The sequence below is a fragment of the Acipenser ruthenus genome, unplaced genomic scaffold (assembly GCF_902713425.1).
Source record: "Acipenser ruthenus unplaced genomic scaffold, fAciRut3.2 maternal haplotype, whole genome shotgun sequence".
In the NCBI taxonomy this organism is placed as follows: domain Eukaryota; kingdom Metazoa; phylum Chordata; class Actinopteri; order Acipenseriformes; family Acipenseridae; genus Acipenser; species Acipenser ruthenus.
In genome coordinates, this window is record NW_026708149.1 from 59,329 (window position 1) to 86,054 (window position 26,726).

Genomic DNA, 26,726 nt, shown 5'->3' on the forward strand with positions numbered 1-26,726 from the left:
CAGTACGCTGGCCGTGTGCCACACAGCCAATGTTTTACGACAATGCGAGGGTCTGCAAGGTCAGCAGAAAACGCTTTGAAACGAGTCTGTACAATAAACAGCCTTTGCAACGCTGCCTTCAGCTGTGGTGTTGCCATGGCTACAGGGGTCACATTTTTATCAAGTTTTCTATTTTGTTCGGTACTTCCTGTGTCCTTGTGTACGAAGCATTTTGAATTCCCTTCCTCCATGCTTTCTGATTGGACCAGTACACTTCCTCTGTGAGGCTGCCTGTCTCCACACAGGACAGCGTGTCCCTCCCCCAGCGTCCAGGCTGCCTGTCTCCACACAGCACAGCATGTCCCTCCCCCAGTGTCCAGGCTACTTGTCTCCACACAGCACAGCGTGTCCCTCCCCCAGCGTCCAGGCTGCCTGTCTCCACACAGCACAGCGTGTCCCTCCCCCAGTGTCCAGGCTGCCTGTCTCCACACAGCACAGCACAGCTTCCCTCAGCATCACACACACAGGGCAGCGTTGCATTCCACTCCCTGTGCAAAGACAAGCACTGCCCACACCTGGCATTGCAGGAGCAGATCGACACACACCCACATACCTGCGTGGATTCAGAGAGATAGGCAGGGTTGAAAGGCACATTCCCAACACGATACACACCCGGCTTCACATCGAGATCTTCATCGAGAAGTGATCCCTCCACCCACCCACGCAGAATACATCCCATACCACCCCTCCGAGTCACACCAGCACAGTTACTGAGTGCCTGCAGTCACAGAGAGGGGAGGATCCTGGTGATTCTCTCTGGACTCGCTGGGTTGAGTCCTCAGTGCAGTATATCAAACTCCACCCCACAATCCCAGTGTCTGAGGAGCCTGTGCAGGGCAGCACAGCATTACACAGCACTCCCCTGAATGTATGGGACTCCATCATTACAGCACTCGCTGCTCAGAGCAGCAGCAGCAGCTTTGCACATGCGGAGCGGGGTCTCAGCCACAGGCTCGTGGGGAGACGAGTGTAGCGTCTGCAGATCTCTCTTTATTTTGCCCTGTTATCTCATCCAACCCTTGCTGTGCGTCTCCTCTGAGGGCACGTCAGGTTGCATTGCCCCTGGCAGCTCTGAATGGAAATGCAGAGGAGAGGGATTTCACAGCAATACTGTCACAGGACACCTAGTGGACTTCACATCGATAGCACTTGGAAATAGAAATAGAAAGAATATGGAAGCTAGTTCTCATTGTTCTGTATTAAAAAATGGTTATTTTTTAATTAAAATGTTGTTTTATTAAAAGCGTGCTTGCTGTGTTTATTTGTAGCCCTGCCTGTGCTGCGCTCTGCCGGGTTATTGTTACAGGAACGGCCCTTTAGGAAATGGAGCGTCTTGTGTGGCTTCAACTCATCACAGCGCCGCTCTGGATGAAAAGAGGAGAGGACTGGACCCGGCGTGCTGGAGGGAGCAGCGCCGCTCTGAATGAAGAGAGGACTGGACCCGGCGTGCGGGAGGGAGCAGCGCCGCTCTGAATGAAGAGAGGACTGGACCCGGTGTGCGGGAGGGAGCAGCGCCGCTCTGAATGAAGAGAGGACTGGACCCGGCGTGCGGGAGGGAGCAGCGCCGCTCTGAATGAAGAGAGGACTGGACCCGGCGTGCGGGAGGGAGCAGCACCGCTCTGAATGAAGAGAGGACTGGACCCGGCGTGCAGGAGGGAGCAGCACCGCTCTGAATGAAGAGAGGACTGGACCCGGCGTGCAGGAGGGAGCAGCACCGCTCTGAATGAAGAGAGGACTGGACCCGGCGTGCGGGAGGGAGCAGCGCCGCTCTGAATGAAGAGAGGACTGGACCCGGCGTGCGGGAGGGAGCAGCACCGCTCTGAATGAAGAGAGGACTGGACCCGGCGTGCGGGAGGGAGCAGCGCCGCTCTGAATGAAGAGAGGACTGGACCCGGCGTGCAGGAGAGAGCAGCACCGCTCTGAATGAAGAGAGGACTGGACCCGGCATGCAGGAGGGAGCAGCACCGCTCTGAATGAAGAGAGGACTGGACCCGGCGTGCGGGAGGGAGCAGCACCGCTCTGAATGAAGAGAGGACTGGACCCGGCGTGCGGGAGGGAGCAGCACCGCTCTGAATGAAGAGAGGACTGGACCCGGCGTGCGGGAGGGAGCAGCGCCGCTCTGAATGAAGAGAGGACTGGACCCGGCGTGCGGGAGGGAGCAGCACCGCTCTGAATGAAGAGAGGACTGGACCCGGCGTGCGGGAGGGAGCAGCACCGCTCTGAATGAAGAGAGGACTGGACCCGGCGTGCAGGAGACACGTTACTAAGCCACAGGTTTACAAGAGCGTGCTACACGTACATTTAGGTTTGACAGTAGAAAATAAAGAGCAAACCCGAATTCAGGCGATATATCTTAAAGAACAATTTCTAATAAAAATAATAATAATAATTCAGCCTGGAAAGCGGTGCTGAATCTGACCACTCGGAGTGGAGGCGCACTCCAATAAAAAAACTACAAATAAAAACAAACTTGCCATCAATTTACACGACGTTTGCACACTCATATTTGAGAAAGGCGGTGTTTATAATTCGGTGAATACAAGATCCCGGCGGCTTGCTCCGCGCCGGACGGAGGCTGCATGAATAACCGCATCGCCTCATGAATTAAACAGCAGGGACTCTGACGTCATGAACGAGCAGGCGCATGAAGAATGATATCCGGAAGTGACGGCACTTCCTGCAGTCAGTTACAGAGGCAGTGTTTCCTGTCAGGGTTTCCCCGAGACGAGAGTAACTTACCGGGCAGAGACTCAGGATTGTCCCTGGGAGATAGGCTTGCCGGGCGGGGAAACGCGATTAGTTAGAACACGGGGTCGGATTACACCGGTTTGAGATTCGGGATATAATACTGGGCAGAGAAACTGCAATCTGCGGGAAACTCTGAACGAAACCCGGGGAGAAGATAGAGACAGATCCGAGGGAGATCCCGACACAGTGTTACAGAACCGGAGAGATCCCTTCGGACCCCCGGGAGGTGACGGGTTCAGTGGAGTGCCTTCCCGGGCAGAGAAACAGCACTACCACCGGCAGACAGAGCCCAAGTGCCGGGGAAGGGGGCCTTACAGCCAGCGAGAGAGCCGGGAGGGGGCACGAGTGCCAGCTGGGCACAGAGACAGTCTGGAGTTATCTGTCTGTCTGATATAAACAGCGCGGGTCGGGCGAGACAGGGCCAGACCGGGACGGACCTGGTTTTTGACATTTAGGAGCCGGGAAAGAGCCGGATCGAGACCTCATGAATGGAAATCGGAACTACAGGTAAAGCAGAGGCATTTCTTATTAACTAATCTCCCAAAAAAGAAATACTAGTGACCCACTTGTACGTCACTTGAGTTAGTTTTGCTGCCCCAGTGCATCGCTCTGTGACAGTGGGCTGTTTGTGTCCTGGACCGCTTAACTTACCCGCTGCTCGGCGCTCTCCCTTCCAGACATACTCACTGTACCGGTTTGCAGTGCGTGTTGCCGCCTCTGTAAACTTATCATTGTAGAAACTACGGAATCATCCAGTCATCAAAGGACATCTGTGGCTGCTTGCGGAGCCTCCGCCTCTGTGGGTTAGTCATCCACGCCACTCGGTTAAACTGGGTGTCGTGTGCAGGGTTCTGGAAATGGCTGCCTTGGTTAGGGAAGCAGTAGTGCTGAACACAGCCCCTGTGTAACTGCTGCAGGTGAGATGTCTGAGAGGGACCGCCCGTCCGCTTCCTATTGCAGAGCAGGAGCTGGCCTGGGTAGAGTGCTTCAGAGAATCATATGAGTGGCAGGAATCCTTGTAGCTCTCCTGAGCCTCCCTCCCTCCCTGCGTTCACCTGAGAGCTTCACTCATGAAGCAGAGCTCTCCTTTTAGCTCTCCTGAGCCTCCCTCCCTCCCTGCGTTCACCTGAGAGCTTCACTCATGAAGCAGTGCTCTCCTTTTAGCTCTCCTGAACCTCCCTCCCTCCCTGTGTTCACCTGAGAGCTTCACTCATGAAGCAGTGCTCTCCTTGTAGCTCTCCTGAGCCTCCCTCCCTCCCTGCGTTCACCTGAGAGCTTCACTCATGAAGCAGTGCTCTCCTTGTAGCTCTCCTGAGCCTCCCTCCCTCCCTGCGTTCACCTGAGAGCTTCACTCATGAAGCAGTGCTCTCCTTTTAGCTCTCCTGAACCTCCCTCCCTCCCTGCGTTCACCTGAGAGCTTCACTCATGAAGCAGTGCTCTCCTTTTAGCTCTCCTGAGCCTCCCTCCCTCCCTGCGTTCACCTGAGAGCTTCACTCATGAAGCAGAGCTCTGTGGAAGCCTGCGTTCCTCTCTGGTATATTTCAAGGCAGCATGACCACAGTTCGCTTTGCTTGACTCAAGTGAAGCTCCCCCTTCCAGAGAGCGGGGGGTTTGAATGTGGATCTCTGGAGAATTGTCCCAGCGCTTCCCTGCCATGCATCAATAGAGCGCTCCGAGTCCCGGCGCGCCGCCCTCTCTATTCAGCCAGGCGCTTGCGGCTGGTTTCTATGGAGAGTGCAACGTGCTGCTCTCTGGGGTCAGGGGCGGCTCACACATCCCTATTGTTGTGCTGAGATGGAGGGAGGGAGGGAGGGAGGGCTGTGAAAGAACTCTGTGTCACACTGTGCAGAGAGGGAGAAAGCCACGGATGTGAGGAGAGCAGCCTAGAACGATCTGTGCAGGAGTGTGCCTGTCTGCCTGCCTGTCTGTCTGTCTGTCTGTCTGTGAAAGGCACTCTGCTGTGTGGAGGGCTGTGCTTTGCTCTAGGGCACAGTGAAAGGTTTTTGCTCTGGAATCGAGGGGAGCAGCTCTGTGTGTTTGTTCTGAGAGCAGGGGGGCCCATGAAGGGTGCTGACGATCTGTGAGGGGTAATAAAAGGGTGTGTGTGTGTGGGGGAGTGAAAGAGAGGGAATCAGACTAGTTGTAGTGGCTGATTTGAATTGGATGCGAGGGGGAGAGAAGCAGTGATATTTGTATTGTGAGAGATGTGGGAGGTGGAAACATGAAGAGGTCAGACACTCTTCCATACGCGCCAAAGACGTGCTTCATGTGATTGGAGGTGCTGAACAATGCAGTGTCCTAGTGGCTGCTTAGCAAGCCAATGGTGTCTGTCCTGTCTAGATGTAATGGTCAGCAGACGCAGCACTGTGCTGTGAATGGTGAACAGCACGCTCTGCTCACAGCCCCCTTAGCTGCAGTGCTGGAGCAGGGTTCAAGTTGCCATGGCGACTTGGTGAGCGGTGAGAGAGAGCCTGTCTCTGACAGTAATCTCCCAGTCTGCCACTTCATTGACAGTCCCGAGACTCTAACAGATGCCAGTGTCACCGCAGTGATGCCCCTCCTGTCTGCTCAACCTGCCCTGGAGAGTGCAGTGTGGTTACCTGTACCTGTGCACTGTATCTGTGCATCAGCAGCGACGTGACGTGACTGTATCTGTGCATCAGCAGAGACGTGACGGGACTGTATCTGTGCATCAGCAGAGACGTGACGTGACTGTATCTGTGCATCAGCAGAGATGTGACGGGACTGTATCTGTGCATCAGCAGAGACGTGACGGGACTGTATCTGTGCATCAGCAGAGACGTGACGGGACTGTATCTGTGCATCAGCAGTGATGTGACGGGACTGTATCTGTGCATCAGCAGTGACGTGACGGGACTGTATCTGTGCATCAGCAGAGACGTGACGGGACTGTATCTGTGCATCAGCAGAGACGTGACGTGACTGTATCTGTGCATCAGCAGAGACGTGACGTGACTGTATCTGTGCATCAGCAGAGACGTGACGTGACTGTATCTGTGCATCAGCAGTGATGTGACGGGACTGTATCTGTGCATCAGCAGAGACGTGACGTGACTGTATCTGTGCATCAGCAGCGACGTGACGGGACTGTATCTGTGCATCAGCAGAGACGTGACGGGACTGTATCTGTGCATCAGAGTTGTGTGAAAGGGGGCGACTGTCACTTGGGTAGCTGACACAGACGGACTCCCTCACAACACTGGACACGTTGTATGAGGGTGGGGAGAGTGGAGAGACAGTGTGGGGGCTGCCCAGGCTGCTGTAGGATCTTTACTCCTAAGTCTTTATTTAGTGAGCAGTACGCTGGCCGTTCACTCTGGCTTTCCTGTGTCGAGCTGGAGCCCCCTGTTTCCTGCAGTCCTGGACATGAGAGCCTGTTGACTTACAGAGGCTCAGGGACACTGCAATACACAGAGCGCAGGGCTGGAAATGAGACTGCCATTGCACGGCGCTTTGATCCACTCCAGGTTGCACTGTGAGTTTGTTACCTGTACACACTGTGGCTAATCCAGCTCGGATTTAAACCTGGAATGGGTGAGACTGCTGTGCAATAGGAGTCTTGTCTCCATCCCTGGAGCGATCAGAGTTTCGATTGGGTTACCTAGCCATGTTGTTGATGCTGAATCGCTAGGATCCTTTAAGACCCGACTTGACAAAGTTTTGAGATCAGTCCGCTGCTCGAATCCTCTCGTGGGGCGTTCTTCTGTTCTCTTGACAGTCGCTGCTGCTCTGACTATCCGTTTCCTCCCCAGGAGCCGTTGGGGCCCAGCCCCTGTTCTCGGTGCCCAGGCGCCCGGGCTATGGCACCATGGGGAAGCCCATCAAGCTGCTGGCCAACTGCTTCCAGGTGGAGATCCCCAAGATGGACGTGTACCTCTATGAGGTGGACATCAAGCCGGAGAAGTGTCCCCGGCGCGTCAACAGGTACGAAGCCGCTCCACTGAGCCCTGCTGCCCGTCTCCTAGCCAGGGAGGGTCGGGGTGCAGAGAGACGCAGTGTGGTTGGGGGGTGCAGAGAGACACAGTGTGGTCAGGGGGTGCAGAGAGACGCAGTGTGGCGGGGTGCAGAGAGACGCAGTGTGGTCGGGGGGTGCAGAGAGACGCAGTGTGGTCGGGGGGTGCAGAGAGACGCAGTGTGGTCGGGGGGTGCAGAGAGACGCAGTGTGGTCGGGGGGTGCAGAGAGACGCAGTGTGGCGGGGTGCAGAGAGACGCAGTGTGGTCGGGGGGTGCAGAGCAGTTGAAGGTTTTGAGGTTTTAAGCTGCGTCCTTGAGTTCTGAAGTGTGTGTGTGTGTGTGTGTGTGTGTGTCTGTGTCTGTGTTTCAGGGAGGTGGTGGACTCCATGGTGCAGCACTTCAAGGTGACGATATTCGGGGATCGGAGGCCGGTGTACGATGGGAAGAAGAGTCTGTACACAGCGAACCCGCTGCCTGTCGCCACTGCAGGGGTAAGAAGAGCTCTCCCTGTGGCTCGCTGTTCGTTTCTCAGGGGGGGTTGTGTATCTGCTCTGGGTGTTTTGTCTCTGTGCTCCAGTGTGCTGAGCCTCTCTCTCTCTCTCTCTCTCTCTCTCTCTTTCGCAGGTGGACCTGGACGTGACTCTGCCGGGTGAGGGGGGGAAGGACCGCCCCTTCAAAGTGACGATCAAGTTTGTGTCGCGGGTGAGCTGGCACCTCCTGCACGAGGTCCTGACGGGCCGCAGCGTGGCAGAACCACTGGAGCTGGACAAGCCCATCAGTACCAACCCTGTGCACGCTGTCGACGTGGTGCTGAGACACCTGCCCTCCATGAAGTAAGAGTCCGATCTCCCCTCTCCCCTGACTGGCTCCCCGCTGCATCCCAGTGTTCATGCTGTTCCTTGCTTGGTGCTGTGTGGTTCCTTCTCACTCTCTCCCCCTGGTGTCAGTGCTGTGTGCCCCCCTCTCACTCTCTCCCCCTGGTGTCAGTGCTGTGTGCCCCCCTCTCACTCTCTCCCCCTGGTGTCAGTGCTGTGTGCCCCCCTCTCACTCTCTCTCCCTGGTGTCAGTGCTGTGTGCCCCCCTCTCACTCTCTCTTCCTGGTGTCAGTGCTGTGTGCCCCCCTCTCACTCTCTCCCCCTGGTGTCAGTGCTGTGTGCCCCCCTCTCACTCTCTCCCCCTGGTGTCAGTGCTGTGTGCCCCCCTCTCACTCTCTCTCCCTGGTGTCAGTGCTGTGTGCCCCCCTCTCACTCTCTCCCCCTGGTGTCAGTGCTGTGTGCCCCCCTCTCACTCTCTCCCCCTGGTGTCAGTGCTGTGTGCCCCCCTCTCACTCTCCCCCTCTCCCCCTCGCAGGTACACTCCAGTGGGGCGCTCCTTCTTCTCGGCCCCCGAGGGCTATGATCACCCGCTGGGCGGGGGCAGGGAGGTGTGGTTTGGGTTCCACCAGTCCGTGCGGCCCGCCATGTGGAAGATGATGCTGAATATTGATGGTAAGCAGGCTGCAGCGCAGTGCGGTGTGGAGGGAACGGCAGCCCTGTGGAAAGCAGGACATCTTCCCATCCTTTCCATTTCCACTCTCATTTAGAACCTTTTTATATGAGCGTCGTCCCTTAGAGGCGGAGAAGAGATACAGTCAAACACGTCTTAGCAAAGCATGTGACATGTACAAAAAGCAGCTGTGCGAGAGAGAAGCGCTGTGTCTGAATGTGTGAGATCTACAGGATCACAGCGCTGTGTCTGAATGTGTCAGATCTACAGGATCACAGCGCTGGGTCTGAATGTGTCACATCTACAGGATCACAGCGCTGTGTCTGAATGTGTCAGATCTACAGGATCACAGCGCTGTGTCTGAAGTTGTCAGATCTACAGGATCACAGCGCTGTGTCTGAATGTGTCAGATCTACAGGATCACAGCACTGTGTCTGAATGTGTCAGATCTACAGGATCACAGCGCTGTGTCTGAATGTGTCAGATCTACAGGATCACAGAGCTGTGTCTGAATGTGTCAGATCTACAGGATCACAGCGCTGTGTCTGAATGTGTCAGATCTACAGGATCACAGCGCTGTGTCTGAATGTGTCAGATCTACAGGATCACAGCGCTGTGTCTGAATGAATGTGTCAGATCTACAGGATCACAGCGCTGTGTCTGAATGTGTCAGATCTACAGGATCACAGCGCTGTGTCTGAATGTGTCAGATCTACAGGATCACAGCGCTGTGTCTGAATGTGTCAGATCTACAGGATCACAGCGCTGTGTCTGAATGTGTCAGATCTACAGGATCACAGCGCTGTGTCTGAAGTTGTCAGATCTACAGGATCACAGCGCTGTGTCTGAATGTGTCAGATCTACAGGATCACAGAGCTGTGTCTGAATGTGTCAGATCTACAGGATCACAGCGCTGGGTCTGAATGTGTCAGATCTACAGGATCACAGCGCTGTGTCTGAATGTGTCAGATCTACAGGATCACAGCGCTGTGTCTGAATGTGTCAGATCTACAGGATCACAGCGCTCTGAATGTGTCCGATCTACAGGATCACAGCGCTCTGAATGTGTTAGATCTACAGGAGGTGCAGGGATCAGCGGGGCTTGTGACTCCAAAGAGAAATGTTTGCCAGCAAATTCCTTTTTGTTCCCGTGCTGTCAGTGCAGTTGAAGCGAGTCTCAGTGCTGCTGTGTGAAGCTCTCTGCTTATCCTTCCCAGCCCCGCCCAGTGAGCTGGCTGGTTACCGTGGTGACAGGAAGCAGGCTGTGGGAGGGGCGGGCTCAAGTGCAGTGGGCGTCGGCCTGTTGTGTGTGAGCAGCGTGGGGGCGGGCTCTCTCGCACTGACTGACACACCAGCCTGGAATGTGTCGGTGGTTTTGAAGCTGAGAGCTGAGAGGGAGCCGGCTGCTTTTGTTTGGACAGCGATCTCCTTGCAATGACAGCCCTGCTGCTCCCCCTCGTGTGGAGTTTCCATCTCCTTGCATTGCCAGCCCTGCTGCTCCCCCTCGTGTGGAGTTTCCATCTCCTTGCATTGCCAGCCCTGCTGCTCCCCCTCGTGTGGAGTTTCCATCTCCCTCCATTGCCAGCCCTGCTGCTCCCCTCTCATGTGGAGTTTCCATCTCCCTGCATTGCCAGCCCTGCTGCTCCCTCTCGTGTGGAGTTTCCATCTCCCTGCATTGCCAGCCCTGCTGCTCCCCCTCGTGTGGAGTTTCTGCAGATTTGCTGTACAGCTGCACAGTGTGATTCAGCTGAAAACAGACAAAACATCAGACAAATACAATAACCAACTTTCACTTAGCTGCTTTAGACCCACAAACAGCTCTGTGTTGAATCTCTGCTTTAGACCCACAAACAGCTCTGTGTTGAATCTCTGCTTTAGACCCACAAACAGCACTGTGTTGAATCTCTGCTTTAGACCCACAAACAGCTCTGTGTTGAATCTCTGCTTTACTATTTCACTGCAGCTTTTTATTTCTTGGAATTGTTAAACTTGCTTAACAAACCAGTCCGTTGTGTTTCCCTTGTGACAGTGTCAGCCACGGCCTTTTACAAAGCCCAGCCTGTGATCCAGTTCATGTGCGAGGTCCTCGACATTCACAACATCGATGAACAACCACGACCTCTCACCGATTCTCACCGGGTCAAATTCACCAAAGAGATTAAAGGTGAGCGGAGCTGCTTCTGTGAACAGCACAGTGCACACGCTGCCCCCTGCTGGCGGCTCTGTATGTGAAGTCTCAGGACAGCTGGTGTCGGGTTCGCTTTGTGCTGTACAGTACTGGGGGGTTGGCGGTGTGCTGTGATCAGTCTCGTGCTCCACTAACACTTTGTGCCTTTCTCTTTGAAAGGTCTGAAGGTTGAGGTGACGCACTGTGGAACGATGAGGAGAAAGTACCGCGTGTGCAACGTGACTCGGAGACCAGCGAGCCACCAAACGTGAGGCCACTTCTTATTTATTGTCATGATCGCGATGCCTTGCTTGTGCAGTAAAGATGTCAGAGTGGCGCATCCAGTCAAGGTGCTCCGCGTGGAGTGCAGGATGCGCCCTGTAGCCTGGAGATCGCAGGTTCGAATCCAGGCTATGTCATGCCGACCGTGACCGGGGGTTCCTAGGGGTAGGGAGGGATTAGGTCTGCAGGGGAATCCACGGTTCAGCCCCCTGTGGCTGATGGGGCGCCTGCGGGTCTGCAGTGGAGCTGTTCAGATCTGTGTTGTCCTCCGGCACTATAGGTGTGGATGTGGATCCGCAGTGTGAGAAACGACGGCTTGGCAGGAACACGTTTCGGAGGACGGGGGTTTGCAGCGGTGAACCGGGATGTAATAATCAATAAAGAAAGATGATGTCATTGTTCATGCTGGTTGTGTCTCTGCTTCTGACGTTCTGTCACCTGCGTCAGAATTGCGCTGTCTCATTAAGTACAGGGCGTCTGCTCTGCAGGTTGAAATGTGTTTTGAGAGTGTGCTGCCAGGTGGATTATTAACGTCCTTCTGCACAGGTACCCTGACATTAATACTCATCAATTTAACTGCAGGTTTCCTTTGCAACTGGAGAACGGTCAGACAGTGGAGCGCACGGTGGCGCAGTACTTCAGAGAGAAGTACAGCCTGCAGCTCAAGTACCCGCACCTGCCCTGCCTGCAGGTGGGCCAGGAGCAGAAGCACACCTACCTGCCCCTGGAGGTAAGACAGACAGACAGGTCACTGCGTAGCCCTGAAGGGAAGCAGCCCGGGCCGAGGAGGGGAACTGATTCTCTTGTACCCTGCAGGTGTGTAACATCGTAGCGGGGCAGCGCTGTATCAAGAAACTGACGGATAATCAGACTTCCACCATGATCAAAGCGACCGCGCGCTCAGCACCCGACAGGCAGGAGGAGATCAGCAGGCTGGTGAGTGTCTGACACACAGAACAGCTGCAACAGTGTTTAACAATGCACTGCTTTAGTGACTGCTGTGACTAGGTTCTCTCCCCCTGTGTTTGCAGTGCCGCGGTACACACTGAAAGCAGCAGGTCCTCAGTTTGTTCTGGCTCTGCTGTGACTAGGTTCTCTCCCCCTGTGTTTGCAGTGCCGCGGTACACACTGAAAGCAGCAGGTCCTCAGTTTGTTCTGGCTCTGCTGTGACTAGGTTCTCTCCCCCTGTGTTTGCAGTGCCGCGGTACACACTGAAAGCAGCAGGTCCTCAGTTTGTTCTGGCTCTGCTGTGACTAGGTTCTCTCCCCCTGTGTTTGCAGTGCCGCGGTACACACTGAAAGCAGCAGGTCCTCAGTTTGTTCTGGCTCTGCTGTGACTAGGTTCTCTCCCCCTGTGTTTGCAGTGCCGCGGTACACACTGAAAGCAGCAGGTCCTCAGTTTGTTCCGGCTCTGCTGTGACTAGGTTCTCTCCCCCTGTGTTTGCAGTGCCGCGGTACACACTGAAAGCAGCAGGTCCTCAGTTTGTTCTGGCTCTGCTGTGACTAGGTTCTCTCCCCCTGTGTTTGCAGTGCCGCGGTACACACTGAAAGCAGCAGGTCCTCAGTTTGTTCCGGCTCTGCTGTGACTAGGTTCTCTCCCCCTGTGTTTGCAGTGCCGCGGTACACACTGAAAGCAGCAGGTCCTCAGTTTGTTCTGGCTCTGCTGTGACTAGGTTCTCTCCCCCTGTGTTTGCAGTGCCGCGGTACACACTGAAAGCAGCAGGTCCTCAGTTTGTTCTGGCTCTGCTGTGACTAGGTTCTCTCCCCCTGTGTTTGCAGTGCCGCGGTACACACTGAAAGCAGCAGGTCCTCAGTTTGTTCTGGCTCTGCTGTGACTAGGTTCTCTCCCCCTGTGTTTGCAGTGCCGCGGTACACACTGAAAGCAGCAGGTCCTCAGTTTGTTCTGGCTCTGCTGTGACTAGGTTCTCTCCCCCTGTGTTTGCAGTGCCGCGGTACACACTGAAAGCAGCAGGTCCTCAGTTTGTTCTGGCTCTGCTGTGACTAGGTTCTCTCCCCCTGTGTTTGCAGTGCCGCGGTACACACTGAAAGCAGCAGGTCCTCAGTTTGTTCTGGCTCTGCTGTGACTAGGTTCTCTCCCCCTGTGTTTGCAGTGCCGCGGTACACACTGAAAGCAGCAGGTCCTCAGTTTGTTCTGGCTCTGCTGTGACTAGGTTCTCTCCCCCTGTGTTTGCAGTGCCGCGGTACACACTGAAAGCAGCAGGTCCTCAGTTTGTTCTGGCTCTGCTGTGACTAGGTTCTCTCCCCCTGTGTTTGCAGTGCCACGGTACACACTGAAAGCAGCAGGTCCTCAGTTTGTTCTGGCTCTGCTGTGACTAGGTTCTCTCCCCCTGTGTTTGCAGTGCCGCGGTACACACTGAAAGCAGCAGGTCCTCAGTTTGTTCTGGCTCTGCTGTGACTAGGTTCTCTCCCCCTGTGTTTGCAGTGCCGCGGTACACACTGAAAGCAGCAGGTCCTCAGTTTGTTCTGGCTCTGCTGTGACTAGGTTCTCTCCCCCTGTGTTTGCAGTGCCGCGGTACACACTGAAAGCAGCAGGTCCTCAGTTTGTTCTGGCTCTGCTGTGACTAGGTTCTCTCCCCCTGTGTTTGCAGTGCCGCGGTACACACTGAAAGCAGCAGGTCCTCAGTTTGTTCTGGCTCTGCTGTGACTAGGTTCTCTCCCCCTGTGTTTGCAGTGCCGCGGTACACACTGAAAGCAGCAGGTCCTCAGTTTGTTCTGGCTCTTGTTTCAGGTGCGGAGTGCGAACTACGATGCTGACCCCTTCGTGCAGGAGTTCCAGTTCAAGGTGCGGGACGAGATGGCCCATGTGACGGGGCGCGTGTTACCTGCGCCCATGCTGCAGTACGGGGGCAGGGTGAGCACAGAACACTTTATGGTACCCTTCTTTTAAATCTTGATGCTTTGATGTATTTTTATGTGTGTATTTTTTTTATTTTTATTGTTACAATTTTTTTTTCCAACTTGTCTAGTGCATTATTTGTGGAAAGTTCTGGCAGTGTGTGAATGTCCTGGAGTTGACTAGCTGACCACTCAACCTGTCCTGGGGTAGGGGAGGAGAGGGACGGAGGGGTCGGGGGTCTGTCCTGGGCTAGGGGAGGAGAGGGACGGAGGGGTCGGGGGTCTGTCCTGGGCTAGGGGAGGAGAGGGACGGAGGGGTCGGGGGTCTGTCCTGGGCTAGGGGAGGAGAGGGACGGAGGGGTCTGGGGTCTGTCCTGGGCTAGGGGAGGAGAGGGACGGAGGGGTCTGGGGTCTGTCCTGGGCTAGGGGAGGAGAGGGACGGAGGGGTCTGGGGTCTGTCCTGGGCTAGGGGAGGAGAGGGACGGAGGGGTCTGGGGTCTGTCCTGGGCTAGGGGAGGAGAGGGACGGAGGGGTCGGGGGTCTGTCTGTGTCAGTAGACATGTGTCCGGACTGTCTGTGTGAGTTTTGTGATTAAGTTGTGTGCTCCGAGGGTGCGTCCCAACGCTGAGCTCTGTTTCAGAACCGGACAGTGGCCACACCCAGCCACGGGGTGTGGGACATGCGGGGGAAGCAGTTCCACACAGGAGTGGAGATCAAGATGTGGGCGATCGCCTGCTTCGCCACGCAGAGACAGTGCCGAGAGGAGATACTGAAGTAAGGACTGTGCCTTAATCTTAACAGAGTGTTGTATCCAAGACCAGAAGAGACTGACTGGATAGCAGCTTGTATCAGAGACTACAGTAGAGCAGAGATCCTGAGACCTGCAGTTAAAGTGAATCTCCTTGTATCCACACAGGGGCTTCACTGACCAGCTGCGCAAGATCTCCAAGGACGCGGGGATGCCTATCCAGGGCCAGCCCTGCTTCTGTAAATACGCGCAGGGTGCTGACAGCGTGGAGCCCATGTTCCGCCACCTGAAAAACACCTATTCAGGGCTGCAGCTCATCATAGTCATCCTGCCCGGGAAAACGCCCGTCTACGGTAAGCCTGGGGCCCCGAGGTGCTGCCTCGCTGCCTCCGCTCCCACCCCCTCTCACTCTCGCTCTCTGTGTCCCCTCAGCGGAGGTGAAGCGTGTGGGAGACACTCTCCTGGGAATGGCCACTCAGTGCGTTCAGGTGAAGAATGTGGTGAAGACCTCCCCCCAGACCCTCTCCAACCTCTGCCTGAAAATCAACGTCAAGCTGGGGGGAATTAACAACATCCTGGTCCCGCACCAGCGGTGAGGCTTCTGAATGTTCGCATTCGTTTTGACAATGAGATTTGTTTCATTGCTCAGCCTCAGCTTCCCCTCCTACCACTAAAAGCTTGCGTCCTGAATGTACTCCCTGTGTGCTCCTCGTGAACCCGTCCTCTCCCTGGCTGTGCTGATCTTCCTCTCCCTCCCTCTCCGCAGCCCCTCTGTGTTCCAGCAGCCCGTGATCTTCCTGGGGGCGGACGTCACGCACCCCCCTGCTGGCGACGGGAAGAAGCCCTCGATCGCAGCGGTGAGTCGGAGCTTCGGGAACGGGCCTGACCCAGCTCTCATGCGCTTTACTTGAGAGCGAGTCTCTCCTGAGTGTTATAAGATACAGTCCCAGTCACTACACAGGCCAGACTAAGCACAGGTGCTGCGTGTGTGTGTGCGTGCGTGTGTGTGGATGGGTGGTGAAGGGGTAGTGAAGGAGTCTGGTCTCTGCAGGTGGATGGGTGGGTGGTGAAGGGGTAGTGAAGGAGTCTGGTCTCTGCAGGTGGATGGGTGGGTGGTGAAGGGGTAGTGAAGGAGTCTGGTCTCTGCAGGTGGATGGGTGGGTGGTGAAGGGGTAGTGAAGGAGTCTGGTCTCTGCAGGTGGATGGGTGGGTCGTGAAGGGGTAGTGAAGGAGTCTGGTCTCTGCAGGTGGATGGGTGGGTGGTGAAGGGGTAGTGAAGGAGTCTGGTCTCTGCAGGTGGATGGGTGGGTGGTGAAGGGGTAGTGAAGGAGTCTTGTCTCTGCAGGTGGTGGGGAGCATGGACGCTCACCCCAGCCGATACTGTGCCACGGTGAGAGTACAGCGCCCCCGGCAGGAGATCATCCAGGACCTGGCCTCCATGGTGCGGGAGCTGCTCATCCAGTTCTACAAGTCGACCCGCTACAAGCCCACCAGGATCATCTTCTACAGAGACGGGGTGTCGGAGGGGCAGTTCAGACAGGTCAGCCCAGCCCTCCTATCTGCTCTATCCTCCTGTCTCCTAGCCTTGCTGTTGAATGTAGTTTAATGTGTGTAAGTGGAGCTCCTCTTCGGTCCTGAGCACTCTGCTGTCTGTTAGATCAGTGACATGCTGTAAATGTGCCCTGTGTTGTGGTGTGTCTGCAGGTGCTGTACTATGAGCTGCTTGCAATCCGGGAGGCCTGTATCAGCCTGGAGAAGGAGTACCAGCCTGGCATCACCTACATCGTGGTGCAGAAGCGCCACCACACCCGGCTCTTCTGTGCCGACCGGAACGAGAGGGTCAGTACCCCGAGAACAGTCGTGCCTGTCTGATCAAACCAGCCTTCATGATTCGTGCCTGTCTGATCAAACCAGCCTTCATGATTCGTGCCTGTCTGATCAAACCAGCCTTCTTGATGTGAACAGGATAGCAGGTTTCATTTAGGAATGTTATTTGAAGTAGTTTTTATACTCGGATATCTACAGATAAGATGGAAACCTCAAGGTCCAGGCTATCTGGACCTATCCATTTTATTATCATTTTTTAGCTCCCAGTTGAGATGGTTGCAGCCTCATAAGCTGCTCTGTTTCTCTTTGTCCTCTGCAGGTTGGTAGAAGTGGGAACATTCCTGCTGGAACCACTGTGGACACGGACATCACTCACCCTTACGAGTTCGACTTCTACCTGTGCAGCCACGCTGGAATCCAGGTACTGCTGCCCTGTGTCTGAGAGGCGTGCGAGCGCCGTGCGAGCGCCAGAGAGCGCCCTGAGAGCGCCGTGCGAGCGCCGTGAGAGCGCCGTGCGAGCGCCCTGAGAGCGCCCTGATAGTGCCGTACGAGCGTCTGAGAGCTCCTCCTGCTCACTGTCTCTCCCTCCTCAGGGCACCAGCCGCCCCTCTCACTATCACGTGTTGTGGGATGACAACTGCTTCACTGCGGACGAGTTCCAGCTCCTCACCTACCAGCTGTGCCACACGTACGTGCGCTGCACCCGCTCCGTCTCCATCCCCGCGCCCGCTTACTACGCGCATCTGGTGGCGTTCCGAGCGCGGTACCACCTGGTGGACAAGGAGCACGACAGGTGAGTGAAAAACACTGTTTGTTGGTGCTCGGTGTGACCCCCTGTTTTGTTGGTGCTTGGTGTGACCCCCTGTTGTTTGGTGCTCGGTGTGACCCCCTGTTTGTTGGTGCTCGTGTGACCCCCTGTTTGTTGGTGCTCGGTGTGACCCCCTGTTTGTTGGTGCTCGGTGTGACCCCCTGTTTGTTGGTGCTCGGTGTGACCCCCTGTTTGTTGGTGCTCGTGTGACCCCCTGTTTGTTGGTGCTCGTGTGACCCCCTGTTTGTTGGTGCTCGGTGTGACCCCCTGTTTGTTGGTGCTCGGTGTGACCCCCTGTTTGTTGGTGCTCGGTGTGACCCCCTGTTTGTTGGTGCTCGTGTGACCCCCTGTTTGTTGGTGCTCGTGTGACCCCCTGTTTGTTGGTGCTCGTGTGACCCCCTGTTTGTTGGTGCTCAGTGTGACCCCCTGTTTGTTGGTGCTCGGTGTGACCCCCTGTTTGTTGGTGCTCGGTGTGACTCCTCTTTGTCTCGTTCGCAGTGCCGAAGGCAGTCATGTTTCTGGACAGAGTAATGGCCGGGACCCCCAGGCTCTTGCCAAGGCTGTGCAGATTCACCACGACACCTTACGCACCATGTACTTCGCCTGAGAGAGAGAACGAGAGCGCAAAGGGGGCCACAAGCCATCGCAGGAACCCAAAAACAAGCCACACACAAGCCTCTGTTTCCAGGAGGGTCGGTTTAAGGGGTCGCCTCACCGTCGCTGTGCAGAGTAGTGGAGATGAGCGCACTGCCTCTGAAAAGGAACTCCGCACTATTATGCAATATAAAACCAGCCAGCCGCTGGCAGCACTCCCCTCTCCTCCGTGTCTCTGTCTGCAGGGGGCGCCGCTCCTCCTCCTGTCTGACTTGTGCTTTTTTATTTTGTTTGTTTGTCTTCTTCCTTTCTTTTTGCCTTTACCTCAAGTTGTTTGGCAGCACGACTTTCTCTGAAAAGAAAGGAAGGAAAGATGACGAGGTTTCAGAACCGTGGAGGCTGCAGGTTGCTGTTTGTTTTTCTAGCAGAGGAACGCGAATGCTGGGGCTGCAGCACTCAGATAACAATAGAGAAAGTGTCTTGAATTGATTGCTGCGCTGTGCTCCTCACAGCAGCCTGCACGGGACAGTAAGAATCCCAAACCCACAGTGTAACGGCGCTGCTGTACCCCTCTCCTGCTCTGTGCTCCTCACAGCAGCCTGCACGGGACAGTAAGAATCCCAACCCCACAGTGTAACGGCACTGCTGTACCCCTCTCCTGCGCTGTGCTCCTCACAGCAGCCTGCACGGGACAGTAAGAATCCCAAACCCACAGTGTAACGGCACTGCTGTACCCCTCTCCTGCTCTGTGCTCCTCACAGCAGCCTGCACGGGACAGTAAGAATCCCAACCCCACAGTGTAACGGCACTGCTGTACCCCTCTCCTGCTCTGTGCTCCTCACAGCAGCCTGCACGGGACAGTAAGAATCCCAAACCCACAGTGTAACGGCGCTGCTGTACCCCTCTCCTGCGCTGTGCTCCTCACAGCAGCCTGCACGGGACAGTAAGAATCCCAAACCCACAGTGTAACGGCGCTGCTGTACCCCTCTCCTGCGCTGTGCTCCTCACAGCAGCCTGCACGGGACAGTAAGAATCCTAACCCCACAGTGTAACGGCACTGCTGTACCCCTCTCCTGCGCTGTGCTCCTCACAGCAGCCTGCACGGGACAGTAAGAATCCTAACCCCACAGTGTAACGGCGCTGCTGTACCCCTCTCCTGCTCTGTGCTCTGCTCCAGCGTTACACCTCAAGCTTTGTTTGGTTGTCTGTTTTGTAGGCAGCGGTGACTTACTGTTTGAAATGAGAGCGCCGCTCTGTGTGTCGATCACAGCACACCTCGAAGGAGTCGAGCTGGGCTTCTGACAAGGTTCCCGATTGTATTATTGGGAGCACAGTGCCACCCGCAGGCCACCAGTATGTAAGTGCTCTTGATAATAGCCACTGAAGCGTTTGTGTGAAGCTAAGCCGTGGCTGGTTGACGGGCAGAACGCTTTCTCCAGTTCTGCTTTGTCGGACGGCAGCGTTTCCACTCGCTGGGAGCTTTCATCTTCAAGGCAACGGGATTCCTGTTTTAAGTGTATTGATGTTTTAAGCTTTCTTTTGTTTTTCTTTGTATTTATTAGAATTGTTAAGCCTAATAATTTAATAATAATAATAGTTAGCAACGACTCGTTTTTGTTATTTTATTTTCATTTTCTGGATATTGTTCTCCAGTGTTCACTAAACTGACAGCTTGTGTTGTTGCTTTATTTAGTGCAATAAATTAATGTTCAGATTCCATCCATGGAGGGCCCTGACTGGACGGCGATGTCCACAGCGAGCCCTGACTGGACGGCGATGTCCACAGCGAGCCCTGACTGGACGGCGATGTCCACAGCGAGCCCTGATTGGACGGCGATGTCCACAGCGAGCCCTGATTGGACAGCGCTGTTTGTCCACAGCGAGCCCTGATTGGACGGCGCTGTTTGTCCACAGCGAGCCCTGATTGGACGGCGATGTCCACAGCGAGCCCTGATTGGACAGCGCTGTTTGTTCACAGCGAGCCCTGATTGGACGGCGATGTCCACAGCGAGCCCTGATTGGACGGCGCTGTTTGTTCACAGCAGGCCTCTCTGCTAACAGAAAGGGAACGACAGCCAGTCCAAAGACAGCCAGCATAACGAGGGGATTGCCGGATTGCAGAGGTTCAAACTGTGCCACTTTATTCCAGAGGAGGGCTTGATTTGGTAACTTTGTCTCGGAGCGTTATCGGAGTGGAGCTCCGAGCCGTTCCAGTGGCAGTGTTTAAGAGGCTCTGGTCATTCACAGGGAAGGATTGTTCCAGATATCAAGTGCCTGGCAGTGTGAGAGGGACTGATCGTTCAGGGCGGTGGCTGGCCCTTTAGAACAGGAGGGACTGCTGTCTTTAATGAAATCCATCAGAATAATTGGAATCCAAGTCAATGAGAATGGCAGGGCTGGGACTTGGTTTTGTAGATTGAAATGAAATGTCTGTGCCGGAGAGCTTCGCTTGTGCGCTGCCTCTCTCCGCACAGTCGCTGGCCTCTCTCTTCTCTTCTGTATGAATTGGTGTTCAGGTTGCTTTGGCACACAGTGAGAGGATGCAGACTGTCTTTCAGAGATGGGCATTGCGTTAGTCCCAGCCCTGCTTCACCGGGAGGATTTCTGAACCCAGCCAGAGCTGCCGCTGCCCTTGCAGATCAGTTAGAGAGCCACGTTGTTCTGTGGGGTGTGTTTGACGCCCCTGAGCTTGTGTGCGCTGTGACTAATCAAGATCACAGTTAAACCAGCTCAGCCCAAACTGCTGTACAATGGGAGTCTAATTCCATCTGTGCTGCTTGTAAACTGTGACAGGGCACTGATGCACACGCACACTAATACACACACACACTGATACACACGCACACTAATACACACACACACACACACACACTGATACACACATGCACGCACACACACTGATATACACACACACTGATCCACACACACTGATCCACACACACACTAATACACACACACACACTGATACACACACACTGATCCACACACACACTAATACACACACACACACTGATACACACACACTGATACACACACTGATCCACACGCACACTAATACACACGCACACACACATGGATACACAGCTCTTTGATCTTGGATGAAGCTCAGTGCTCTCCCCTGTGTTGATGCCCACACTGTTTGTTTGCCCGGGGGCTGCAGTGAAGCCCCCCAGCCCCCCTCTCTCTCTGTGGAGAGGACCCTTCGTTTGTCTGTGAGTGGCTGTGCTGTTGTCTATGGATTCTGCAAAGCCACGTAAAATGGATTCGCTGCTACTATTTTTCTATATTAAAGTCTGACGATGTCACTACAGGATCCCAGATTGGGGTGGAAGGCAGGCTTGGTGCTCCGAGGTGCGGGTCCCAGCGCTGGCAGAGGCAGCGAGGAGTTCCTGGAGGTTTCAGTGGCTTTTACAGTGGGGTCCTCTTTACAAAGGGGATGCTGCACCTGTTCTGTCAGGTCGTTCCAGTGAACTCTGCAGGGTCCAGCTGTGACGTTTCAGGGGATTGGTGCTCCAGAGACAGCCCTTTTGGTGCAGGTCTGCACTCCTCGTGCTTCTGCAGAGCTCTGCTCCACACACATGTGCTGTGTGTGTTTCAGCTGCCAGCTCCGTATTAGAATTATTCTTGTTCTTCATATTATTGTAGAGAAGCTGCTTTATCTGATTCGCTCTTGTTGTAAAGCAGGGGTGCACGACCCCAGAATCCGTGCTGCTGTTCTGAGAGGGACTCTTTCTGATGCAATGTGTGCTTTGCAGCATTAAGCTTCCACTGTAGAACAGAGTTGGGCAATTGAAATCGAATTTACTAGCTGTGTTAACGAGGGTGGAGGGTGGAGTGGAGAGGCATGCTAAAAAAACAAAAGGAAACTTTAGATAATGCAATAGACTTGTTTTGGAGAGAGGATGCATTTATCAGCACTGAGGTCCAGTCCAGGCGGGTCCAGCAGTGGTTCTGATTCTGGTTAAGTTCCAGTCCAGGCTGACCCACTTTCCTGTGTGGAGGTTTTCAGTCACAATGGGAGATTGTTGTTGGCAGCTGTTTAAAATAATAATAATAATAATAATAATAATTATTATTATTATTATTATTATTATTATTATTATTATTATTATTATTATTATTGTATTTGTCAATCTGTGGCGCTGCGCCTGGACTGGTGTGAATTCAGGCTGTTGTATCTTTGCTGCGTGAGGAGAGGAGGGATAGTGTGGAGTCTGCAGTGTGTGGCTGCTCTCTCTGGTGCAGGAGAGGAGGGTTAGTGTGGAGTCTGCAGTGTGTGGCTGCTCTCTCTCATAGAGGAGAGGAGGGTTAGTGTGGAGTCTGCAGTGTGTGGCTGCTCTCTCTGGTGCAGGAGAGGAGGGTTAGTGTGGAGTCTGCAGTGTGTGGCTGCTCTCTCTGGTAGAGGAGAGGAGGGATAGTGTGGAGTCTGCAGTGTGTGGCTGCTCTCTCTGGTGCAGGAGAGGAGGGTTAGTGTGGAGTCTGCAGTGTGTGGCTGCTCTCTCTGGGAGAGGAGAGGAGGGTTAGTGTGGAGTCTGCAGTGTGTGGCTGCTCTCTGGTAGAGGAGAGGAGGGTTAGTGTGGAGTCTGCAGTGTGTGGCTGCTCTCTCTGGTAGAGGAGAGGAGGGTTAGTGTGGAGTCTGCAGTGTGTGGCTGCTCTCTCTCATAGAGGAGAGGAGGGTTAGTGTGGAGTCTGCAGTGTGTGGCTGCTCTCTCTGGTAGAGGAGAGGAGGGTTAGTGTGGAGTCTGCAGTGTGTGGCTGCTCTCTCTGGTAGAGGAGAGGAGGGTTAGTGTGGAGTCTGCAGTGTGAGGCTGCTCTCTCTGGTAGAGGAGAGGAGGGTTAGTGTGGAGTCTGCAGTGTGTGGCTGCTCTCTCTGGTGCAGGAGAGGAGGGTTAGTGTGGAGTCTGCAGTGTGTGGCTGCTCTCTCTGGGAGAGGAGAGGAGGGTTAGTGTGGAGTCTGCAGTGTGTGGCTGCTCTCTCTGGTAGAGGAGAGGAGGGTTAGTGTGGAGTCTGCAGTGTGTGGCTGCTCTCTCTGGTGCAGGAGAGGAGGGTTAGTGTGGAGTCTGCAGTGTGTGGCTGCTCTCTCTCATAGAGGAGAGGAGGGTTAGTGTGGAGTCTGCAGTGTGTGGCTGCTCTCTCTGGTAGAGGAGAGGAGGGTTAGTGTGGAGTCTGCAGTGTGTGGCTGCTCTCTCTGGTAGAGGAGAGGAGGGTTAGTGTGGAGTCTGCAGTGTGTGGCTGCTCTCTCTGGTAGAGGAGAGGAGGGTTAGTGTGGAGTCTGCAGTGTGTGGCTGCTCTCTCTGGGAGAGGAGGGTTAGTGTGGAGTCTGCAGTGTGTGGCTGCTCTCTCTGGGAGAGGAGGGTTAGTGTGGAGTCTGCAGTGTGAGGCTGCTCTCTCTGGGAGAGGAGGGTTAGTGTGGAGTCTGCAGTGTGTGGCTGCTCTCTCTGGGAGAGGAGGGTTAGTGTGGAGTCTGCAGTGTGTGGCTGCTCTCTCTGGTAGAGGAGAGGAGGGTTAGTGTGGAGTCTGCAGTGTGTGGCTGCTCTCTCTCATAGAGGAGAGGAGGGTTAGTGTGGAGTCTGCAGTGTGTGGCTGCTCTCTCTGGTAGAGGAGAGGAGGGTTAGTGTGGAGTCTGCAGTGTGTGGCTGCTCTCTCTGGTGCAGGAGAGGAGGGTTAGTGTGGAGTCTGCAGTGTGTGGCTGCTCTCTCTGGTAGAGGAGAGGAGGGTTAGTGTGGAGTCTGCAGTGTGTGGCTGCTCTCTCTCATAGAGGAGAGGAGGGTTAGTGTGGAGTCTGCAGTGTGTGGCTGCTCTCTCTGGTAGAGGAGAGGAGGGTTAGTGTGGAGTCTGCAGTGTGTGGCTGCTCTCTGGTAGAGGAGAGGAGGGTTAGTGTGGAGTCTGCAGTGTGTGGCTGCTCTCTGGGAGAGGAGGGTTAGTGTGGAGTCTGCAGTGTGAGGCTGCTCTCTCTGGTAGAGGAGAGGAGGGTTAGTGTGGAGTCTGCAGTGTGTGGCTGCTCTCTCTGATAGAGGAGAGGAGGGTTAGTGTGGAGTCTGCAGTGTGAGGCTGCTCTCTCTGGTAGAGGAGAGGAGGGTTAGTGTGGAGTCTGCAGTGTGTGGCTGCTCTCTCTGGTAGAGGAGAGGAGGGTTAGTGTGGAGTCTGCAGTGTGTGGCTGCTCTCTGGGAGAGGAGGGTTAGTGTGGAGTCTGCAGTGTGAGGCTGCTCTCTCTGGTGCAGGAGAGGAGGGTTAGTGTGGAGTCTGCAGTGTGTGGCTGCTCTCTCTGGTAGAGGAGAGGAGGGTTAGTGTGGAGTCTGCAGTGTGTGGCTGCTCTCTCTGGTAGAGGAGAGGAGGGTTAGTGTGGAGTCTGCAGTGTGTGGCTGCTCTCTCTGGTAGAGGAGAGGAGGGTTAGTGTGGAGTCTGCAGTGTGAGGCTGCTCTCTGGGAGAGGAGGGTTAGTGTGGAGTCTGCAGTGTGTGGCTGCTCTCTGGGAGAGGAGGGTTAGTGTGGAGTCTGCAGTGTGTGGCTGCTCTCTCTGGTAGAGGAGAGGAGGGTTAGTGTGGAGTCTGCAGTGTGTGGCTGCTCTCTCTCATAGAGGAGAGGAGGGTTAGTGTGGAGTCTGCAGTGTGTGGCTGCTCTCTCTGGTAGAGGAGAGGAGGGTTAGTGTGGAGTCTGCAGTGTGTGGCTGCTCTCTCTGGTAGAGGAGAGGAGGGTTAGTGTGGAGTCTGCAGTGTGTGGCTGCTCTCTGGGAGAGGAGGGTTAGTGTGGAGTCTGCAGTGTGTGGCTGCTCTCTCTGGTAGAGGAGAGGAGGGTTAGTGTGGAGTCTGCAGTGTGTGGCTGCTCTCTGGGAGAGGAGGGTTAGTGTGGAGTCTGCAGTGTGTGGCTGCTCTCTCTGGTAGAGGAGAGGAGGGTTAGTGTGGAGTCTGCAGTGTGTGGCTGCTCTCTCTGGTAGAGGAGAGGAGGGTTAGTGTGGAGTCTGCAGTGTGTGGCTGCTCTCTCTCATAGAGGAGAGGAGGGTTAGTGTGGAGTCTGCAGTGTGTGGCTGCTCTCTCTGGTAGAGGAGAGGAGGGTTAGTGTGGAGTCTGCAGTGTGTGGCTGCTCTCTCTGGTAGAGGAGAGGAGGGTTAGTGTGGAGTCTGCAGTGTGTGGCTGCTCTCTGGGAGAGGAGGGTTAGTGTGGAGTCTGCAGTGTGTGGCTGCTCTCTCTGGTAGAGGAGAGGAGGGTTAGTGTGGAGTCTGCAGTGTGTGGCTGCTCTCTCTGGGAGAGGAGAGGAGGGTTAGTGTGGAGTCTGCAGTGTGAGGCTGCTCTCTCTGGTGCAGGAGAGGAGGGTTAGTGTGGAGTCTGCAGTGTGAGGCTGCTCTCTCTCATAGAGGAGAGGAGGGTTAGTGTGGAGTCTGCAGTGTGTGGCTGCTCTCTCTGGTAGAGGAGAGGAGGGTTAGTGTGGAGTCTGCAGTGTGAGGCTGCTCTCTCTGGTAGAGGAGAGGAGGGTTAGTGTGGAGTCTGCAGTGTGTGGCTGCTCTCTCTGGTAGAGGAGAGGAGGGTTAGTGTGGAGTCTGCAGTGTGTGGCTGCTCTCTCTGGTAGAGGAGAGGAGGGTTAGTGTGGAGTCTGCAGTGTGTGGCTGCTCTCTCTCATAGAGGAGAGGAGGGTTAGTGTGGAGTCTGCAGTGTGTGGCTGCTCTCTCTCATAGAGGAGAGGAGGGTTAGTGTGGAGTCTGCAGTGTGTGGCTGCTCTCTCTGGTAGAGGAGAGGAGGGTTAGTGTGGAGTCTGCAGTGTGTGGCTGCTCTCTCTGGTAGAGGAGAGGAGGGTTAGTGTGGAGTCTGCAGTGTGTGGCTGCTCTCTCTGGTGCAGGGAGTAGCAGTGCTGCTCATGAAGAGAGTTCAGAAGAAACCTTTAGTCTTTACTTTCCAAGAGTATAAACTTCACAGAACAGTCCACAGAAAGTGCCTTTCCTGAAGATGGTGCTGCAGAAAACAAATACAATAACTCAGATTTTCAAAATCTTCAGTGGCTGGAATATAGAAAGTGATGTTTTGTAAATGCCAATAGTGTGACAGTTCAGGATGATTGAGCGAGCGCTTCGGGTGTGTTTCTCAAAGCGTGCAGGATTCTCCCAAACACAGCTTTGACATGGCGGGGCCAGAGACTGCTCTAGACTGAAGGCTGCTTGATGCTGTGCTCGGATCAGGCAGTGTTCAGTGGGTCAGTGCTTTGAGGGCAGGCCTGTCTTCTCCACGCGGGGTTGGGGGTTGGGTTGGGTTGGGTTGGGTTGGGTTGGGGCTCCTGCTCTAGCCTGAAGGCTGCTTGATGCTGTGCTCGGATCAGGCAGTGTTCAGTGGGTCAGTGCTTTGAAGGCAGGCCTCTCTTCTGTTCGCTGTGTTTGGTGAGGGGTCCCGAATTAAGAGGAATAGTTTAGATTGCAAACACTGCACCTCAGTAACCTTGGTATGCTGCATATAGTTTGAAATAATAAACCTGAAATATTACTTTGGTTACAGGATCATGTGCTGGATATGCCTAATAAATATACTTTAATCTGTGTTAGAAGAATAATAAATCATTCAAAGATATCATGTCTTAACACTTAACTGACTCGAATTTCTTTCTAAGATGAGCCTTTATTTTATATTACATTGTATTGTATTTTGTCTTGTATTTCTTGAAATGTTTTGAGAGCCTCCTGGCATCAAGTTAAACACCATGGAAGTGTGTCACTGCATTGCTGTGCATGGAGAGAGAGAGTGGCACTGCATTGCTGTGCACGGAGAGAGAGAGAGAGTGGCACTGCATTGCTGTGCACGGAGAGAGAGAGTGGCACTGCATTGCTGTGCACGGAGAGAGTGGCACTGCATTGCTGTGCACGGAGAGAGAGAGTGGCACTGCATTGCTGTGCACGGAGAGAGAGAGTGGCACTGCATTGCTGTGCACGGAGAGAGAGAGTGGCACTGCATTGCTGTGCACGGAGAGAGAGTGGCACTGCATTGCTGTGCACGGAGAGAGAGTGGCACTGCATTGCTGTGCACGGAGAGAGAGAGTGGCACTGCATTGCTGTGCACGGAGAGAGAGAGAGTGGCACTGCATTGCTGTGCACGGAGAGAGAGAGAGAGTGGCACTGCATTGCTGTGCACGGATAGAGAGAGAGTGGCACTGCATTGCTGTGCACGGAGAGAGAGAGAGTGTGGCACTGCATTGCTGTGCACGGAGAGAGAGAGAGAGTGGC

General features: G+C 54.7%; 1 protein-coding gene across 2 annotated transcripts; it reads left to right on the forward strand.

The window, feature by feature from the left end:
* The first annotated feature begins 2,660 nt into the window (after window positions 1-2,660).
* On the forward strand, window positions 2,661-24,731 carry LOC117413875 (protein argonaute-3). 2 transcript variants are annotated; one of them, XM_059020043.1, is made up of 19 exons: window positions 2,661-3,294; window positions 6,561-6,732; window positions 7,133-7,253; window positions 7,387-7,595; window positions 8,113-8,249; window positions 10,277-10,411; window positions 10,595-10,682; window positions 11,279-11,426; window positions 11,513-11,632; window positions 13,445-13,567; window positions 14,192-14,325; window positions 14,468-14,652; window positions 14,732-14,891; window positions 15,066-15,156; window positions 15,645-15,839; window positions 16,004-16,138; window positions 16,446-16,547; window positions 16,720-16,919; window positions 17,433-24,731. In XM_059020043.1, the coding sequence occupies exons 1-19, from the start codon at window positions 3,276-3,278 to the stop codon at window positions 17,539-17,541; spliced, it is 2,583 nt and encodes an 860-aa protein (XP_058876026.1). In that variant the 5' UTR covers window positions 2,661-3,275; the 3' UTR covers window positions 17,542-24,731. The 2 variants fall into 2 exon arrangements, with proteins under 2 accessions (XP_058876026.1, XP_058876025.1); XM_059020042.1 differs by having other exon boundaries at window positions 2,662-3,294; window positions 13,445-13,588.
* The last annotated feature ends 1,995 nt before the right edge of the window (window positions 24,732-26,726 follow it).

What these genes read in the sequence shown, in the direction of transcription:
- LOC117413875 (XM_059020042.1), top strand. An exon ending in TGAGCACAGAACACTTTATG is followed by an intron (nt 13,589 to 14,191) that starts GTACCCTTCTTT and finishes GCTCTGTTTCAG; the next exon opens with AACCGGACAGTGGCCACACC. An exon ending in TGCCGAGAGGAGATACTGAA is followed by an intron (nt 14,326 to 14,467) that starts GTAAGGACTGTG and finishes GTATCCACACAG; the next exon opens with GGGCTTCACTGACCAGCTGC.